At 38.7% G+C, this 15,927-nt stretch overlaps 1 protein-coding gene across 1 annotated transcript; it reads right to left on the bottom strand.

Annotated features, from left to right (window-relative positions):
• Positions 1-377: 377 nt before the first annotated feature.
• Positions 378-15,082, bottom strand: GMFB (glia maturation factor beta). The gene is given in 8 exon segments (XM_004601754.2): positions 378-4,124; positions 4,126-4,191; positions 5,910-5,983; positions 7,967-8,049; positions 8,996-9,045; positions 9,677-9,726; positions 11,398-11,494; positions 14,966-15,082. Coding segments are annotated over 8 exon segments (465 nt in total). The 5' UTR covers positions 14,969-15,082; the 3' UTR covers positions 378-4,082.
• Positions 15,083-15,927: the final 845 nt, after the last annotated feature.

Genomic DNA, 15,927 nt, shown 5'->3' with positions numbered 1-15,927 from the left:
TTAATTTCCTAGAAACTGTATGGTCCCTCTATCTTCTACTTTTCCCTTTGAAAGCAAGAATTCATCATTTTAAGCAATAGCCTCTGCCCCTACAGACAAATCATTCCAACACCACAACTGTTTTCGTTATCTTTTTATTTTTCTTCCCTAATCTTACAATGCCAAGTGAGTCCCGCTGATTTTCCTTTATTTACTGGTTTAGTGTCAAAAATGGAACCCAAGGCTTCATACACAGAGAGAATATATTCTTCTACTCTCCATGGCTTGATTCTTGTGTATTTTGCCACTAAGCTTTTGGAGACAAACTGTATCACACAAATACCACAATTAGGCCAGGCACGTAACCAGAGTCGAGTGAAAAACAAAAAAATTAGAAATCCTTTCATGTTAACATTTTATTTAAACCAGTACAAGCACCATGCTTAACAGAAGACTGTCCAAAATAAACATGCAATATGAACTAGCAGAGACTGAAACCACAGCTTAAGAAGTTGTGTCAGCTGCTGACTTTGTTAAACGATGACAGGAAATTGTTAATATTCACAAGACTAAACCATTAATGTTTCAAGCCTCCTGAAATGAGTTACCATTGGACCATCTAAACCAGTGGGAACTTCCCTAGTCTGTTGGTAATCTCAAATGATATTCAAGTAATTATATGTGTACAAACTACATTTAAAAAAAAAGCAAGAAAACAGTTTCTATCACACCTTGTGGTTATTTTAAATATTATAGGAACATAATCACTGTATTGAAATGTCAAATGACGTAATAGGAAACAAATTTCTCAAGAATATTCCACTTGAGACCACTGATGTTAAGTAGCCTAAATTTACATTCTTCCAGAAATACATCAGACTTGTCCAGAAATGTTTGAGATACTTCTTCACATATGTTGCAAAGGCTCATATTCTGTAGATTCCAGTACTATCAGTTTATTAAACAAGGAAAGCAATTGTACCAAGATACTTGAATTGATAGACTGAGTTACTCTACTTCCACCAAGTATCAGCAATTAAACTCATGAAAATATCTATTTGTCATCACTAGTCCATATTAAGATTAATGACATTGCTTGGGCTTTAAAAGCAGTCCAAATGTTATCTTAAGTATACCTTCTTCACTGCCTATATGGATGGGGAAAAAAGGTAGCCAAATTTAATCTGGCAATCAACTCCCCTTAATTGAATTTTTTTTTTTTTAGTTAAAGTATCAGACCAGGATACAGTTTATGGCTACATTTGACTCCTAAAAATAGGAGATAAAACGGGAGAGAAAAGTGCTGAGAGACATTTTGCAACAAATATTATTGAGTAATGGCAAAAAAAAAATTTTTTTAAATTACATCAGCGTAAACAAGTATATATTTAATTCCACTGGGAATTTAGTAAACTTTTTTAGAAATAGACAATTTGAACATTTATTTCAGATGTCAAACAATAACAGTCAACCAGCTTTCTTCCTAACATACCTGTTTCAACACTAAAACAAAGTGAATATTATTGAATATTATTCAAAACTCTGACATTTTGGAATTTCAGCATAGTAACCTGAGAACAGTTTTCTTCATGTCATTTATGCTGCCACAAAAAAAAACCATACTAAAAACATTCTGTGATTATCAGTTGGTTCTATTTTGACCACATTAGATGCTATGCCAAACTTATGCAAGCCAACAACTAATGGTGACTTAAGAGTATGAAGGAGGTTCCCAGGACAATAGCTGCAGCCAAAAAGGAAAGATTAATTGAAGATGAAATGGGAATGGCTGTACCAGAAAGATAAGGAATGTAAAATTTGGAATTATAAAATCTGGAATTACTATTTGAGAAAGCAAGAAAAGACTGAAGAGGAAATATACTTGAAAATAACAATGCAAAATTTGGTTGAAAGACAGGGAAATTTCTATAAAATCCTGAGAACACTCTAGAGTTGGGTTTTGTAAAACTTCCTCTAAAATAGAGGGAGTGAAAAATGTTCTACAAATCCCTTAGCCTCAGTCTATTGTCTTGCAAAACACATTACCAGTAAGAGTTGGACAAGCTCAAAACAGCTTGGCCCTTCACAGCTCTTCTTCCCTTTGAAAAGAACAGGGGGACTACTGTTCTTTAGATGTCTTAGGTGTCTGTCAAGATGGAAGACTTACATATTTAAAAGAAATACTAAGACATGCAAGACAAAACAAGGAACCTCACCAAAAAATACATTCTTGTAGCACTGGCTATTTTCTCTTATTGCTGCAAACCAGGTGAAACAAAATGTCAATTCCTTCATTCAAAAAACATTAAAAACACTCTCCAGTTACTTGGGTTACATTTTTTTTTTTCTGGCAGAATTGTAAGCATTATTACCCATATCAAAATAGCTGTATAAAGAATGCTTAAACTTCCTGGGCGAAGTTCTCTCTCTCACTCTCTGGAAACTGGAATAAAGAATCCTTCCCATACCCTAACCAAAATAAACACCCACACAAGCACTTCCTCATCTCCAACTAACTTCCTATTACTACCTATTTTGAATTTGTGAAGCCAAACAGTGCTGGGAACAGTAATGGCTCGATTCAATCTTATGAAAATTCCAACTATCTTGACCTCCTTTACTAAAGTTGGCATAAGAAACCTCCAAAAATGCAAAGAACATGATTTAAAATATGCCAACATTAAAAAAAAAATCCTATGCTTGTGTTGAAATTACTAAGAGAGGCAATGTAAGAAAACACTCTCCTTTTGAATGAAGAGATAGTACAGCAGGTAAGGCATTTGCCTTGCAAATAACCAACTCAGATTCAATCCCTAGCACCTCATATGGTCCCCCAAGCACTGCCAGGAGTGATTCCTGAGTGCAGAGCATTGCCAGGTGTGGTCCATAAACAAAGACCAAAATAAAACAAAAGTCACTCTCCAAAATTTAGTTTTCTTTAGAGTCTTAGGCATTTTGACAAATGAACATATGTATTTACTTTAAGTGCACACTGTATATATCGGTCCTTGACTTATGCGAAGAATACTATCACTTTAATAAGTGTCCAGTTGAGAATATCTTTATGTTTAGAATATCAAATGCAATTTCAACTGATGTATTTTTATTAACTGTGGCCAAGATTTCATCACAAATATATTCTAAAACTGTATCTCTCAACTCCCAGAAATTCATCAGTGCAAGATAGTTGGAATTTTTAAAATAGAAAGCTGATTTATTACAAATTTCAGATACACATATTAGAAAATTGTTTTATTTGGACCCTTTATAAAAGTATTAATTTCACCAAATCTGGAATACTGGCAGTGTAAAAGTCTTAAATTAACTTTAAAGCTAATAAATCAAAGGCACAGTATTAACATATCTAAATAACTACTGTTCACATGACATTGTTTTCTAAATAAAGTATTAATAACCTATATTCAAAATTAGCTAGAATGACAGATCTAAGAATAAAGTCCTTAATTATTACAACCCTTCATGTCTAAGACTAATACTATTTTCCATAAGAAGAAAACTTAAGAGTTAAAACTTTATTATGAAATATACTTCCCATGCCTTAACAATGAGTAGTTTAAGAAAAAAAATTCTGGACTTGATTAAAAAGATACAGAAAAACAAAAGAGGCATGAAATTGATAAAAAGTTACTTGTAATGCAGATTACTCAGTTATCATTCATGGCTCAAAACTGGGACACTCAAGGAAGTATTTTACCCCAAATTAATTTAAAATATTTGACAAATGATATTATGCTATTTTTATATAAACTAATATCCAGTATTTGTCAAAAGGAGGCAACTGTTATCCATCACAATCTAATACCCATTTTCCAATGGTGTCTGCAAATAGTAACAAATTCTGAACCAGAAGTTATAGAAATTAGTCACAGAGTGCAAAAAGTCCCTGGAGAGAAGTAGTCCACCTAACAATTACAAATATAAGGAAACACTTTACAAAGTTTGATTACTATGAAGATGATTTCCCCTTTGTTCAAACTTTGAACAAATGAAGAATTTTTTCTTTACTGCAGGAAACAAACTGTAAGTAACAGTGCATTTTTAGGCATAAATAAGTATTTATGTCTGGTTCCAGTATGGTCAGGTTAATACATAAATACTTTAGAAACACAGAAGTTCACATTAGTGGAAAAATCCAAGTTTCTCACGTAACCATTCTTCAGTTAGGTCTTCAGTATTTCTTATTTCAAATACCTACAGAAAAAAAAAAAGGAGGTCATACTCTGACAATTTCCCTCACAAAAGAATTATACTGTATATCAAATTCTCTTTTCAAACTCTCATGGCTTAATCTGTGTAAATTAGATAGTTTTTTATAAATTAGATAGACATCTTTGGGGAAGTTCAGCAACCGAAATCTAACAATCAAGATGGCATAAAACCAAAAGTTCTCTTAAAGCATAAATCTACACATATTATAAAGGAACAGTTTTTGTGAATCTTCCCCACTAAAAATGATATCCTAAGTATGCATAACTGAAATTAATCGGGAACTGGAAGTACACAAGCTTTGTTAGTCGGAAAAAACAACTAACTATAACTTGTTTTGATATGGATTAGAAGCCGACAGTCATAAATCTCCAAGGAAGAATTAGGACACGAAATGAAGATAGTATTAGAGTTACAAGGGAGATAATGAAATGCAGCAAAAAAAGATGGGATTTAAGAACAGATTTGAGTTTGAATCCTAGCTCTGCATTTACCATTATTTACCACAGAGAAATCATTCATCTTTTGAATTTTAGTTTTCCCTTGTTCAAAACAGAAACACTATCAACATGACAAGGCTGTCATAAGATACTTTATAAAAGTAACAATTCAAGGCATGCCCAAGGCAGAGAGGCATTAAGCTGTTAATGGGTCTACTTAACCACTCAAACCCTTAGAGCAACTCCAGGTGTTCTATGGTACAAATGAGGAAAAGTGTGTTTCTGTAGGTAGGCTGGTAGCATCAGCAGCAAGCATGGGTGAAGGGGAAAAAGCAGATGGTGCTTAATCTATCCCTGAGTTGAATAAACACCTCAGGGGAAAACACTGACTGCCTGAAAAATGAAATCTGAAAGGAGATGTTGTTTAATACCATTTTAGTGGTCATATTCTATTTAAATTTACTATCATCATCATTATTGTTATTATGCTTTGGGACCATTACCTGGCAGTTGCTAACTCCTGACTCTATACTCAGGGAGCAGTCCTGGCAGTGCTCGGAGGATCATTTGCCAGGGATCGAACCAGAGTTGGCAGTATGCAAGGCAAGTGCCATAATCTCTGTAGTATCTCTCTGACCCCTCATATTCTATTTTAAAACTGTATATACTGTTTCATCTTAAACATGTGGAAGTTGAAAGTCTGAAAGCAAGTACCCCTCTTATCTTTAGCCTTCAAAAATTACCATAGAACCCATGGGGACACAATTAACCCTTAAAATTAGTAACTCATGAGAATGTTCCAGCTTAATACAACAAACACTGAAAGTATCATAGCAATTAAATATTAGATTCAGAATCAACAATTAACTGTACAATAGGAAACTTCATTAAAAATGTTCATTCAGCCTACAGAAAAGAGCTCAGAGAAGCACCTTATGCCTACTTATCTATTAGAAGTTACATTACCAATGACAAACACCTCTCAATAAATTGAATAGTTCATGTCTGTTCTAAAGCCGCCCACATTTTTAATGTGATTTATTCTAATCCACTTAGAGATACCACTCAAAACCCACATTTTTTAAAATTAAAGACATCTGTAATTTTATTTCCAACTAATTAAAAAGCTTTGACTAATTTGCTACTCGAGTTTAAATAACTCACCTGCAGAAAAATACTTAATTCTTCAGATTATTTTAACAATTGCCCAACATACTAAGGGAAAACACCATCTTAAAAAGTAAGTCAAAATATAAACACCACCTTGGTTAGCTCAGCTGTTTGGACTAGCTTATTCTTACTCCCAGCATACATCATCTGTTGTTCAGGCTTACATCCTGGAAGAGAGATTAGAATAAAAATGAGACTCAAAATTTGAAGAAGTAATGGGTTTTCACTTAATGTTTTTTTATTGGGGGGGGCAGGTGAGGTTAGGGAGGGAGGAACAGCGATTGGGGCCACATCTAGCAGTCCTCAGGGCTACTCAGGCTCTGTACTTACTTAACTGTTTTTAATGACACATTTATTATTCCCCCCTCCCCTACTAAACTCATACATTTTAGTCAAAATGTAAACTGGCTGCTTTTTGAGTCTCCTGATGCATACTGCCTGCACAAAGAGATACAGCTGAATTACAAATAAATCTACAGGTCAGTATGTTAAATGGAACTAGATCTCTATAGATCTTGATTTTTAGAGCCTTGTAAATGTTTGAAACTTTTCAGCAGTATCTCAACCTGGTATTAAATATCAAGATCAATTTTATGATGCCTCATATATAAAGTCTTTTGACAGTGGTGAGTCAATAAGGCAGGAATTTTTGTCCTTGAAAAAAAGTTAGTCTGTTTATAGATTAAATTATAAATATAGTGTAGTATATTTTAAGTGCTAAGTAAGCAATACGAATAGTAAAGTTTAGTAAATAGTAAAGTCTGTGAGCTTGAATGGTGGTGGGACTGGGAGTTCCAATGATAATGGATACCTTAAATATCAATAAGCCATTTTAATATCCAATGTAAGCAATGCTGGGACTATTCATTCTCAAGATGAAATCTTTGGTAACTGCTATTTTAAAGAAACACAAATACATATCAAAGTTCACACACTTAGAAACAAAAATTTTTAATGCACTTTTGATATTTCAAAATGTCATTTTAAATTCCTTAAAATGTGTTCATGATTTAATTAAACAATTAATTACTCTGGGGCTGAAGCGATAGAACAGCGGGTAGGGCGTTTGCCTTGCACGCGGCCGACCCGGGTTCTAATCCCATATGGTCCCCTGAGCACCGCCAGGGGTGATTCCCGAGTGAAGAGCCAGGAGTAACCCCTGTGCATCGCCGGGTGTGACCCAAAAACCCAAAAAAATAAAATAAAATAAAAATAAACAATTAATTACTCTGCCGGGATTTTATTTTATACCTTTCTTTTTATTTATTTATTTTAACTTGATGGTTTTTTTTTTTTGCTTTTTGGGTCACACCCAGCAATGCACAGGGGTTACTCCTGGCAGTGCTCGGGGGACCATACGGGATGCTGGGAATCAAACCCGGGTCAGCCAGGTGCAAGGCAAATGCCCTATCCGCTGTGCTATTGCTCCAGCCCCTTAACTTGATGTTTTTAAATTGAGACACCGTGAGAACAGTTACAGGGCTTTCAGGATCAAGTCTCAGTCATGCAATGATCAAACACCCATCCCTTCACCAGTGCACATGATCCACCACCAAGAACCCCAGACACCCTCCCTTCCTCTCCCCCTCTGCCTGTGTGGCAGATGATTTTGACTGAAAACTCACTATCATTATTTGGAATTTTCCCCCCAACAGTCAGACCTGTCAGAATGGCATCATTAGATCGTATGTTTTCTATTGTTGCTAACAATGAGCATATGATGTTGCACGGTCGTGAAATTGGCCACCCAGTTTTGGGATTCTGGTATTAAGACCAGAGGTATTTCTGCCAGTGGCTGCTGCATTCCAAGATTGGTTTGCGTGCCTCTGGAATCATGGCTGTTCAGGAGCGGGGGAGCTGTACGTGGGAGGCCGCTGGGGTCCCATTAGGGCAGGAAGCAGGGCCGGTTCTTCCCCTCTCCCCCCCATTGCGAGATTGCCAGGATTTTATTGTAAGTAAATAAGGTAATTCTATGAGATGATGCTTTAGAGGAATTTATTTCCAGTGATACATCCAAGTGTGAGTGTGTGCACACAGACTTCAATTTATTCAACACTTTCATTTCTAAAAAAGCATAACATTTGTCTAGTATTAAAAACATTATACTTAATTCAAAACCAAATATACACTATTTAGAGAAATTCACTTACCTACAGGACTAGAGAAAATAAAACACAGAGGATATGAAACTCTTCCATCATCATGTTGATATTTATAACTATACACAATGAAGGTTTTTCTCAAGTTAAAGAAACTAAAAGTACTGCTTTGAGACAAGTACTTACCAACAATGTTCTAAAAAAAAACAAACAAAAACCCAAAATCTGTGAGATCAGCAAAAGGTAAATTTCTATCTCAATCATTAGGCCACTCTTCATCAGCTATCTTTCTGCACAAAATTATACAGGGTTACCTAAGTTTTAAAGATCATATTTATAATTAGAAAATTATTTAAAACATTGTTTTTCATAGATTTTTCTCAACTGCTAACGTGTATGTGTGTACATGTGTGTGTGTGAGCATACATGTGGTGCTCAGGGCTTACTAAGGGAAGTGCCCAAGCCACTGTACCATCACTCTGGCTCAACTATACCATTTTTTCAAAAGGACCTAATTCAGGAACAAGGAATACTGTCAAGTTCAGTGGTAGAACATAGGTCTTGCATATGAGACCCTGGGTTCAATCCCTCGCACTGAAACAAAGTAAAACTCATTCACTACACATCAACTTTTCATTTATCTTAGTTCATTATGTGTGTGCGTGTGCATGTGTGTGTGTGTATACATTTTTCCCCTGTGTGTGTGCACGGTGTGTGTGTGTGTGTGCATATGTGTGTACACATATTTTTTTCCCCAGTGCCAGGGACTGTGTGCATGCTTATTTTATTTTAATTTGGTTATGGTCATGGTAAAGAAAGAAATTTTGTAAGATGTCTTTAAGATGAACATCAGAGCGACAGTAGAATGGGTCAGTAGCATGCATCCGACCCAGGTTCAATGTCTGGAATCCCATATGGTCCAGAGCACCACCAGGAGTAATTTCTGCATACAGAGCCAGGAGTAACCCAGAGCATCACTGAGTGTGCCAGATGACTCCCCCACCCCCACACACACATCATAAATAAGACTCTGACTCTTAAAAGAAAACTCATCTTTCGCAAACATTAAGAAAAGGATATCGAGGTTGTCGTTCAGGTAGTTCATCTTTAAGTTCATCTGGTGAAATGCCCTAGTACCAAAAAGAAAAACAATTTCTAAGCATTTTCTTACCTAGAAGCCCATGAGACACTAAATACCTATTCCACTAGTAAGCACTGACTCATAAACATATACTACAACATAACATTTTATCTTACTCAATTGTACATAAACTAGTTATTAAAACCTTAACCTCACTAGATTGAAGAACCCACTCAATCTAGATTTATTTATCAACTAAAAAGGCATAGTAGATCATGCTTATGTTCTAGTCATCAGGAAAATACTGAGTAAGAAAAGTCTACCCATCAGAGAAGACATTAATTTCTTTTCATTCGAAGTAAGTGACTTACTTTGACAAACTAAACACTCAAGATAAAAGGTTTCATTTTTAACTTACTAACAAAGAAATCCAGAAGTTAAAAAGCTAATTTTATTGGGCACATAGCCTTAACTTCGATCACTTATTAGACTGGATTTTGTTAATGTTTTAAAGATGGTTACTAATTTAGCAACATAACAATTAGTACATGCTTTTCATTCCTAATAAGCAGGCATTCAAAGGTTCAGATTCATTTCCGAAGTACAGGTAATATAGCTAGCATATTGTGAGCAATGATAATTGCTTAACTATAAAATTGTGATAAGTTCATCAAGCAAACCTCAAGCTCTTCATCCAGTACCACCAGGCTTTTATCCTTATCAATCTTCACTAAAAAAATAACAATAATAAGTATTAGCATTGTGATTCTAATACAATCTTTACCTACCCAACCCACAGAGTTATAGTCCTTTTTTGATACAGAAAATAAAATATCAGGGCCAGAACAACAGGACAGTGGGTAGAGCTCTTGCCTTGCATATGGCCGACCAGATCTCAATCCACAGCATCCCAAATGGTCCCCCCCAAACTCTACCAGGAGTAATTCCTAAGCACAGAGCCTGGAGTAATCCTCCCAAAGCATGACAGGTATGGCCCCAAAAAGCAAAAAAAAGGAAAAAAAAAAAGAAACATCAGAAATATAAGCATAAAATTCAAGGTTTAGTTTATAGTCTATAAACCAGCTTTGCTTTTCATTCATCTGAAGTTTCAAAGCCACTACCAACAATTTCCAGCACTTGATGTGCTTATTTAGAATTTTATGTCAACTTCATACCTTTACTGTGCACATAAAGAACTTAGTAGCTCAAATGCAAACTTCCTATGATTTAAAAAAAAAAAAGAAAAAGAAAAAAAAAAAGAAAAGAGAGGGACCAGAGCAATAGTACAGCAGATAGGCAAATGCCTTGTATGTGGTCGACACGGGCTTGATCCCCGGCAAACTGCAGCAGTTCCCTGAGCATTGCCAGGAGTGTTTCCTGAGTGCAGAGGCAGGAGTTAAATCCTAAGCACCGCCAGGTGTGGCCCAATAACAAAATCTGAGGGCTGGGGAAGTGGGTGCTGATATGGTCTATGTAATATGACAGAATTTTAAAACAGACCACAGCTGAGGATACAGCCAGTAGCAGATTACCAACTTCTCCAGAGTAAGGAAGGATTCCAGCATAATTAAGTTTGACAAAATGAGTTACCAAATAATAATGATATATTATACCTTAATATACATGATATTATACAAAAACATCAACATATGTTGACATAACCTGTCTCTACTCTCTCCCATTACTCTGAAAAGCCACAATTTTTAGTTTTTGCACTAATTTCATAGTATATCCTGTGAGATACACTATGATCTCTTTACCTTTTGTAACAAAATAGCACTAAGACATTTTTACCTTTAAGAACGATATGCTTACACTTCTTTAATTTATAAAAAACCAGAATTCATGACAAATTGCTTTGCCTCCACTTCATTAATTCACACCCACCAAACAGAACTGTTAGCACAATCTATAGTTTTACATCTTCACTCCCTCATCCTTTCTCTTTCTAAAATGCTACCCACATATTTAATATCACCAAAACGACTCACAATGGAAGAGGCAATATGTAAATCATTCTTTCCCTTGTCAATAATTGATGACACTTAAAAGTACACTCCATGCAACTAGAATTCAAGTCTAGAATAAAAATAATTCCCAAATTACTTTGAAGACAAATGTCAAACCATTAGATTAGGTAAAGTTTTTCGTTGGAGGATGCATGGGCACACTATATTAAGTCTCCCAAGAAGTTAAGGGATGAAGTTGGGTGGGTTACTGAACAATGTCATTCCCTAGAGCAATGGGGGCAGCTGAGAACTTGGAAAAGTTTTTTCAATGATCTAAAAGGGAAGGGCAGTTAAACAGATGTGAAATATATTCTAGAGATTCAGGCTTATTCAATAGCTGGAAGATAAAATTAACTAAGACCATGTAACTGAAGTAATCACAGTTAACTTACTTATAATGGCAGCATTGTTCGTTTCTTTGCGAAAACGAAACTTTCTCAGCTTTTCCACTAAATCTTCAGCAACATCACAGACTACCAAAGACTCACTCTAGAAAAGAAAAAAAAAAATCACCTATGTATAAAATTCTATGACTTCAATATATGTGTTAGAACAAACAAACAAACAAAAAACTTATAGGAGGCACATGGAAACTTACAAATTCCATTTGTGAAAGCATTAAAGTGACACATAAACTCTTTGGGAGGTGGAGTTTTAACAGTTCAGGGGCCACCAGGGTCATGACCAATGGTGCTTGGGAGGCCATATAGTGCCAGGAATTGAACTTAGGGCTTTGGACATATTTCGTCAGGATACATATAACTCTTCAAAAAGCTTTTAAATCAACATTTGTGTCTACATGATGCGTATACATTAACTCTTTGGATAACAAGCATTCCAAAGAATAACAACAAAATAATGAAGCATGTCATCAGAACGAGGGAGAAAGAAAAGAATATGGAATAAGTCAAGGATCACTATTCACTGTTAGATAATAAAATGGTTTTTGCATTCTTCAGGAAGAAAAGGAAAATCAGAGGTCGGAGAGAAAGTATCGGTAGGTCGCTTGCCTTGTACATGGCTGACCCAGTTCTGATCCTGGGCACCACAGATAATCCCCAAGTTCCACCAGAACTGATTCCTGTGTGCAGAGCCAGGAGCTAGCCCTGAGGATTGCTGGGTGTGGTCCCAAAACAAAAACATTTATTTTTAAAAAGAGAGAGAACAGATGCTAAGTCAGTGTTTCCAGAAGTATTAAACTATGGTCCACTTTTTTTCCCATCTTGAAAAAAAAACACACACAGAAATCAGAATCAGTAATCAGTACTTCAATTTTCTGTCCAATCAAAAGTAGAACTCATTAATGAAACTATGAACGACTAAATATTTGGGCATTTGAGCAACGCCAACTTATCATGAAGTTCTTATTTTCTACCTCTGATATCCAGAACTTCTTGAGCAACAGACATTCCAAGGATTAAGAAACTAAGTGAGAAACATGCTGTGATTAAACTCAGATAGCAATGTTTTCTGCATTTTCATCCCTCCCAATACCAAAAGAAAGCCAAAACTACTAATAAGAAAATGAACTCAGGTTCAGTTGGTAGAAGGATTTAAGAATGACCACAAAGCCTTAAAAACAACTGTATGCAAATGTTGAGACACAAAGGAAAGAGCTGAGGTTGTCTTCATTCGTTGGTTTAAATATTTAAGGAGTGTCAAAACTAATTTAAGTGCCAGGAAGACAATCATGTAAAATAAAGAGAATGTAGGCATGTCTTCAAGGTGTTTACCTTACAGTCCAGTTAGGAAAGACTTATGTCCATTCATAGTAAAAGTACAGTAGGTAGGTAGGAGACTGTCTTGCAGGAGGCTGACCTGGGTTCCATCTTGGCATCCTATACCATTTCCGGAGCCCCACCAGGAATGATCCCTGAGCACAGAGCCAGGAGTAAGTCCTGAGCGCCTCTGGGTGTGACTTGAGTCCAACAGATCAAAATTTTTTTGCAAAAATTTAAAATTTAAAACAAAAAAACAATTTTTTTAAGTGCACTTGTGTTCACAAGAAAAGGTAGAAAGGAGACACACATGATAGACGGAGACGGTATGACTAGTGAAGAAGCAAGATTACAGGCCTTTGAAGAACACATCTGAAGGACCAAAACTATATGCAATGGCCCTTTGATTAAAGTGTGCATGACACATCCAAGATAGTGATAGGTCACTGTGACTCAGGAATAGAGAATAATCTGGACTAGAGTGTGGTCTCCTCTGAGTAGGGAATTTCGAGCAGAGTGCTGACAGGACACATGATCAAATGTGCTTGGAGAAAACAGGCAGAGTTGGGATGAAAGAGCAAGACTAGCTAACCGGCTAGTGGCTCAGGTGAGAAACGTAAAGTATATCAGGTTGAAGAAAAGAAAACGAGGTAGGTGAAAACTGCTAATAATAGCACGTATTAAACACCAGGAAAGAAACGCTGGGCTATATCCTTTACATGGATCTCCTGCCCAACTTAAAAAAAAAAAAAATCCCAAAGGAGTGGTCATTATTTCCATTTGCAAGAAAAAGTCTTAAGAGAGATTAAGTTTCTTCCCCCAAAGTTATGCAACTCTGGAGCCAGGCTTCAAACCCAGCCAAACAGACCTCTCTCTAAGCCCACTCTCTTCACCACTATAAAGGTGCCAGGGAAACAGGGGAACTGTTGGGGCCAGGTGCGTTAGGAAAATGGGATGTGAAGATGACGGCCAGGCTTCCCACTTGAATAACAGAGGGGAACAGTGCTGCCTGGCTCTGTTAACACACACTGAAGACCGGGTTTGAGGGGGAAGCGCTCCTGAGCTGCAGCGTTTGGAGGTGAAAAGCTTCCCTGGGCTGGGGGTGGGGGGGATGGGGGTGGGGTGTTAGCTAATAAGCGTAAAAGATAGATCGGTCTGAACTGGACCTCAGAGGCAAAGCCTGCGGATGGGCAGGTGCTAACTAAAGCCCTGAGCGCGGGTAAGAAAGGATGGAGAAGAGAGATGAGACCATGAATGGGGCACGGTAGGCTGCGGCGTGTGCTTGCCCAGGGAAGGGGTGGGTGCTTAGGACGCAGACTGAGCAACAGAAGCTGGAGGAAGGCAGGAGAGTTCGAGAATCAGAAGCCCCCCCCCCCCTCCCCCGGTAAGCACGAGCGTTTAAGTGCTTACGGGGTAAGTGAGCGGCCGGAACCCGGGCGCGCAGCTGAAAGGTCGGGAGGGAGGAGAGAGAACTGAGTCAGCGACCTGGTCCGTTCGCGGGCTCAGCCTCGAGCAGCAGGGGGTCTGAGACGGGCACTGAAGGATACTGCTTGTGTTTTATCTCTACTGAAAGAAATGAGCATGGGGGAGGGGGGCGGGGGAACAACGGTAAAAAGAATCGAAAAGATCCTGTCGGACAATTAATTCATTTATTCCTCCAGTTTAGTTTTGCCCCTGGGGTCCTCAAGCCTTGCAAGAATGGAAGCCACAGCCCACCTCCCCCCCCCACCCCACACACACCCCGAAAGCGCAAAACCCAAAAGCTTTCGACTCTCAGTGCAGCCAGCCAAGCCCCAAAGCCTTGAGCAAAAAGGTCCCCGATTCCCTTAACTCGAAGTCAACGAGGCGAGGTTTTTAAAGCCTTGGGGATACCCGGGACACAGAGGAAGCCCCGAGGCAAGCCGAGAGCTCCCGGCAATCGCCCACAGGCACCGGGTCCTCGGGGCTGGCAGGGCCGTGGGCAGCGAAGCTGGCGTCCGGGGAGGCCTCCGTTGGGGGCCCGATCTCGGGCTCATAGGACACCCATCGGCTCGGGCTCTGGAAGCCCCTGCCCAGCCAGGGGACCAGCGAGCGGGCCGGCCTCGGGAGCGCAGGGAAGGTGCAGCCCGGCGGCGGGGCGCGGCCGGGGGGCGCCCAGCCGGCAGCCGGGTGGGGCCCGCCGAGACGATGGGCTCCGGCAAACAGGAAAGCCCGGCCGGCTGGCCCGGCCCTCTGGCCCCCACCCTCCCCCGCGGCAACTCACCATTTTCCTTCCGGCCGTCAGCAGCCTCTCGCCTTCGCACGGGTCCCCTTTAAGAATGGCACTACGGCCGCCTCCCTTCCTGCCCCGGCGACCGGCAGAGCCACGCCCACCGGTCGACGCGGCCGCTGCGGGCGGGCACGTGACGGAGGACGGCAGGTGGCGGGGCCCAAAATCAGCCAGAACGCGAGCGCCTGCCCGCTGGGAGAAGTGGGGCGGGTCATCTCGGGGTATAGGGGAATGAGTGGGGAAATAGGGCACTCATTGCGGAGTAGCTCCCGGATGCACTCAAAATTCAATCCCATTCTTTGTATTTCTCAACCTCTGAGAGCAACTTCACGGCGATAGGATGACCTCAATGATAAATGCAGGCCTTGTCTGCAGTCGGCCTTCCAAATTGGACCTCCCTCGATTTATAGGCACATTTCTCTTTCTTCGCTGTCTCAAACCCCACTGCCTTCCACGACTTGTCTAATATATTTCTATTTCTCCATAGCACTTCCCTGCGAATGTATGATTGAGTTATGATTGATGTTTAGTTGAGTGCTCACCCAAGCCATTGTCTAATAATGCATTATTAGCAAATTTCTGTAGGAGGGACTGACTCATTAGAGCTAGTCTGCTTTTGAAGACAGTGAGAATGTGCTTTAGAAGAAAATAATTTGAAGCCTAGAATTCATAAAAGTGTCTTCAAAAAAAGAAACTGCCTGTCTTATATAGCAATGAGGAATGTGCCTACCCTTTGAATCAATCTATGAGAATGGAAGGAATTTTTTATACAAACATAATCCAAAACATGGAAAACATAATAATTGCAGATGAAACATCACACTGTTGTTTATTATATAAAAAGATGACAGATAACTTTGAATTTAATAAATAAGCAATTAGAATTATTCTGTGATTTTCATGAACTGCAATACTATGCAACCTTGAAAAAGTTTTTCAAGGTCTGAATTGAAGTC

This window comes from Sorex araneus, chromosome 3, assembly GCF_027595985.1.
Source record: "Sorex araneus isolate mSorAra2 chromosome 3, mSorAra2.pri, whole genome shotgun sequence".
Taxonomy (NCBI): Eukaryota; Metazoa; Chordata; class Mammalia; order Eulipotyphla; family Soricidae; genus Sorex; species Sorex araneus.
The sequence above is the reverse complement of the archived record's forward strand: the minus strand, read 5'-3'. Positions and strand labels throughout refer to the sequence as shown.